The sequence below is a fragment of the Nematolebias whitei genome, chromosome 2, assembly GCF_014905685.2.
Source record: "Nematolebias whitei isolate Nwh7 chromosome 2, NemWhi1, whole genome shotgun sequence".
NCBI lineage: Eukaryota > Metazoa > Chordata > Actinopteri > Cyprinodontiformes > Rivulidae > Nematolebias > Nematolebias whitei.
Genome location: NC_056499.1, coordinates 53905703 through 53910924, shown reverse-complemented (window position 1 = coordinate 53910924; position 5222 = coordinate 53905703). Strand labels below are relative to the sequence as shown.

At 45.3% G+C, this 5222-nt stretch overlaps 1 protein-coding gene across 1 annotated transcript in view; it reads right to left on the bottom strand.

Moving 5' to 3' along the window:
- Positions 1-5222, bottom strand: part of gpatch1 (G patch domain containing 1) — a 55823-nt gene that overhangs the window by 32927 nt on the left and 17674 nt on the right. Inside the window, exons 3-5 of the mRNA XM_037692377.1 lie at positions 4652-4737; positions 4341-4501; positions 4160-4257 (exon numbers count right to left, since the gene is read on the bottom strand). Of these exons, the coding sequence (XP_037548305.1) occupies positions 4160-4257; positions 4341-4501; positions 4652-4737 (345 nt within the window). The remainder of the gene's footprint in view (positions 1-4159; positions 4258-4340; positions 4502-4651; positions 4738-5222) is intronic.

The following is a 5222-nucleotide window of genomic DNA, read 5'->3' as shown; positions in this document are numbered from 1 at the left end:
CCTGGTTGGGGTCTGGGCTGTGGGTGGGCGTTGGGCCTTGGGGGGTGATTGGGGATGGGGCTGGTGCTCCGGTTCTCCCTGGGTTGTTCAGATCTTTTGATCAAGGTTCCTGGTTGCGTTGGTTGACCCTGAAGCTTGTGGTGTTTCAGCTTCCTCTGTTCCTGCAGGAATTATTCATTTCTTTGATGCTCTGTCTTTCATTACTTGACTCTGTTCTTGGTCCATGGACTGTGGAACTAATAGACACAGCTGAGTTGCACGTGTTTGTACCGGCAGTTTACAGCAGGAGGAGATGCAGCCGAGCTGTGCTCGCACCGGCAGCAGAGGAGAGGGGTAAGGGGAGAGAAAAAAGCCGAGCTGCTTCTGTACCCCCAGTTTAGAGCTGGGTGGAGAGACAGCTGAGCCGTGCGTCGTTTATTTTTAGCTTTTTAGCTAGCTAGTATTGCGCACAGCTAATTAGCGTTATGCCAGTACCGACATGGGGGGCGGGGGGAGTGTGCAGTTCGGTTCGGTAGTTCAGCGCGCTCAGCTCTGTTAACGGGCTTGTTAACGCTTGTATAATAGCAGGGGAAACACTGACGTACTTACATCATGAAATTAGCATATCATGATATAATATAACACTGATTGGAATATGTTCACTCACACAGACTTTGAACAATACGCCTCATCTGTGCTGGACCACATCTCCACCACTATAGACAGTGTCACCACCCAGAAACGGATCACCATGTACCCCAACCAGAAGCCTTGTCGGGATGTATGTCTACTGCTGAAGGCTCGCAACATCGCCTTCAGGTCAGGGGATACACAGGCCTACAGTACAGCCAGGGCTGAGCTGAAGAGGGGCATCAAAAAGGCCAAACACCACTACAAGGGGAGGATAGAAGAACACTTCTCAAACTCCAACCCCCAACGTATGTGGCAAGGACTCCAGATCATTACAGATTACAGGGCCATCAACCCCTCCCCCATCTCCTCTGATGTTTCCTTCCTCAATGAGCTCAACAATTTCTATGCTCGTTTTGAGAGAGGGAACCCAACAACTACAACTAAGGCAGATGTGTCTCCAGACCACCAACCACTGACTCTTTTACCCACCGATGTAGGAGCGGCGCTGAGCAGGATTAAAGTTCACAACGCTGCGGGTCCTGATGGCATCCCTGGACGTGTTCTTAGAGCATGTTCTGGGGAGCTGGCAGGAGTACTGACGGACATATTCAACCTGTCCTTGGCCTGTGCTGTGGTACCAACCTGCTTCAAAACCACCTCCATCGTCCCAATACCCAAAAACTCAAAACCATCAAGACTCAACGACTACCGTCCGGTAGCCCTCACCTGCATCATCGCAAAGTGTTTTGAGCAGCTGGTCCTAGAACTTCTCAAATCCTGTCTCCCCCACCCCCCCCCACCCCCGGACCCCCACCAATTTGCATACTGCCAGAACAGGAGCACAGAGGATGCAGTCTCCATAGCGCTGCACTCTGTTTTCTCACACTTGGATAACAAAAACACCTTTGCCCGGATGCTGTTCATAGATTTTAGTTCAGCATTCAACACAGTCATCCCCTCAAAACTCATCACAAAACTCACAGACTTGGGCATCAGTTCCCTCATGGGCAACTGGTTACTGGACTGTCTGACCAACTGACCCCAACATGTCTGGCTGGATAACCACTGCTCATCTACCACCACTAGTAACACCGGTGTACCACAAGGCTGTGTGATGAGTCCCTTCCTCTACTCCCTCTTCACCCATGACTGCAAACCTGTTGATGGTTCCAATACCATCATTAAGTTTGCAGATGACACCACAGTGATCGGCCTCATCAAAGACAACGATGAGACCGCTTATAGGGAGGAGGTGGTTCGTCTTGCTGAGTGGTGTGACACCAACAACCTGCTGCTCAACACTGAGAAGACTAAGGAGCTCATCGTGGACTTCAGGAGGAACGCTGGCCCACATCCACCCATCTACATCAAGGGGACGGTGGTGGAGCGTGTGAACAGCTTCAAGTTCCTGGGTGTCCACATCTCCGAGGATCTCACCTGGACGACCGGCTGTTCCAAACTGATCAAGAAAGCTCACCAGCTCCTTTTTTTTCTGAGGACTCTGAGGAAGAACCACCTGTCCTCAGACATCCTGGTGAATTTTTAATTGCTGCACCATTGAAAGTATCCTGACCAACTGCATCACAGTCTGGTACGGAAGCTGCTCTGCCTCAGACCGGAAGGCGCTGCAGAGGGTGGTGAAAGCCGCCCAACACATCACCGGAGCACCACTTCCTGCCATAAAGGACATCTACAGGAAGCGGTGTCTGAAAAGGGCTGGGAAAATCATAAAAGACTTCAGCCACCCAGCACAAAGACTCTTCACCCTCCTGCCCTCTGGGAGGCGCTACAGGAGCCTCCGGACTAAAACCACCAGGTACCGGAACAGCTTCTTCCCCACAGCTGTCACACTCCTGAACTCTGCCTCCTGACATCTGAATAACAACAACGGTCTGTATTCTCATACACACAACAACAACACATGGACTGTAACACCACCACCTGCACTTTCATCCGTTAGCCCACTACTGTACAAACTGTACACATAATCTACTATCTACTGTTCATAAGTACTCACATACTTATATATTTTTTCTTTTATATAGCTGTTGATATAGAAATTATTATTTTAATGCTTTTATGTCAATCTAGACCTATATTACACTTATTTAAACACACTTATACAACGTGTTATTCACATATTAGGGATTGTATTTTGTATTATGAGGTGTTGGGTCGCCTTTATGCCTGTTCAAACATATACTTTGTGTGTGTGTGTTGCTTATAATATTTAGACACTCTTTGATGGTTTGCAGAAGGGACGAGGAGTGCTCTTTAGGAATGCTTTAATAAGCATTAGGAGTGCTCTTGACCTGGAAGCTTTGGCCCGCTTTTACGGTCACAGGCGCTCCTTACTGGAAGGATGAGCCATCGCTTTTGATGATGGTTTAATTAGATCCGTTGTTCTGGTAACCATCAAACTTGCTTTGATCTGCTCTCACGCGATCCGGTCAGGGAAGAAGGTATATAAGAAATGTATCAAACAACAGAGAGTTGGAAGTCCGGTGTGGATCAGCACGCAGCTGATGCCATGCGCCATTTTGATGTGATTCTTCTTTACCTGGGTCGAAAACGACTTCCCGGCCAGTGTCACGGTGAGAAGTTATTTCATATCAATTTGTGTGTTAAGAGTGTACATGTTTTTTGCTTGGCTGTTTTCTGTGGCAGGATAATAAAGGACACTAATTACTCCTAGCAGTTGACAGCTTCTGTTTATTTTTCCCTATTTGTCTGAATAATCTGTGCCGACCGTTCAACGAGCCCTTTTGATAAAGAATTTCATAATACAGCTGTTTATACCCCTTCATATTATAACCTGTTCATTGTCTGTACACTCACAACCTGTATATATTTATACCTATAGCATATTCAAAGCAACTTACTGTATATTGTACTATATATATATCTACCAATTTATTTTTCTTGCTAAGCACTTCTGGATAGATGCAAACTGCATTTCGTTGCTTTGTACCTGTGACATGTGCAATGACAATAAAGTTGAATTCTATTCTATTCTATTCCAATAAATTTTTCGGGGGAAGCTTTTTTTACCGGTCTTATCGTGAACAACAGGATATGGCCCAGCCCTACTTAACACAAGCTGACTGTTGCGGTCTGACTGCTGATTGGGTCATTTTTATTTATTTTGTCTGCTGATGACCTCAGTGCTAAACAGGAAAAACAGAAGGAGCAGCATCAGGTCAAAAGACTCGGCGAGATGTCAAAAGCTAAGAATGCTGGGTACATTTTGAAATCACAGTGATAATCATGTTACTGTGGAAACTGCACTGATGAGAAATAACACACACAAAAAAAATGGACACGGATGCAGCCAACTGAAATTGATGCAACAATCTGTGGAAAGAAACTGAAGAAATTTGATTTTGGGGCCTATAAGTTTTGCTAAACTGGATTGTTGAAATTTCTGACAATAAAAAGCGTTTGTTTTGTCAGTCAGTGGATTACCAGGAGGACATCACTGTATTGTCAGTAGAATCATCAAAACCTGCTCTTTGCAGCAGTCTGAGGTAATGAAAAATGGACAAACCAGTCTGCTGTCTGCGAGGCTTCCTCTTCACTCGAGGCCCCACACCCTGACCTTCCTTCCAGCCCATCCTCCTCAGCAGCTCCACCCCAATGGACAATCTGAGAGATAAAACTAGCTTTACTCCAGTTAACAGAGGACAGTTAAAACATTCCCTCGGATGAAGGTAGCAGGCAGCTGTCACCTGGCAGGTGCAATCAGCTCCTCCAGCAGCGTGTCTCCGGGGATCAGCGCTGCCTGAGCACTGACGGCTTTCGCCTTCTCTGCAGCCTCGTCCCTGCGACTGGACGAGAACTCCTGACTGGTGGTGATCTCTTTGGGGGCAATGCCATGCTCGCTGAAATCCTAACAAGGACAAGTTCCACCCAAAGAACGTTTCTAATGTTAAACCACAACAAAGATCTCCTCTACAGTTTATTTACAACTTCAAACCCAAAAACTTTGAGAAAGTACAAATCTTTTTTTTTTCATTAGACAAAACATTTTTATTCTCACCTCTTCGTCCATAAAATCCTCTGGTCTGGCATGATGCTTCTCAGCCTTCTGTTGCCGTGACGACACAAAGGTTGATGGGGTCCAGCCTAAATTCACAATAAGACAATGAAGGATTAGTAACGTGTGGGTGGTGTAGTGAACTTAACCTGATGTCAAAACTAAGCCTAAGGTCAAAACCCTTGACCTTAAGAACCTTGTGGGACAGAAACAGTCATTTCATTGATTTGAATCCAGAAATACCGGTTCACCCATCCTGAGACTTTCTTTCTTGAAAATCAAGTGAAAGAACACTCTCTTTTTTATTATCATTACTATTTTACAAATGTTGATAATCAAAGTGTCTTAGTTCAAACCATTTTAGATGTTGCAGTGAACTAATCAATTTTATTAACTGTAAAACAGTAACAATGATTTTTTTTAGTTGCTTATGCAAAGTTAGAGTTCATGTTAAGTCTGTTACAGAGTAATCATGTATTTTCTGATTTCTGTCTTTGAATGAGCAAGTGTAAGTTTTGTCCAAGGTCGGAGTCGAAGCAGACATGTGTCTTGTTTTAAAATCCTCTCAGACGTA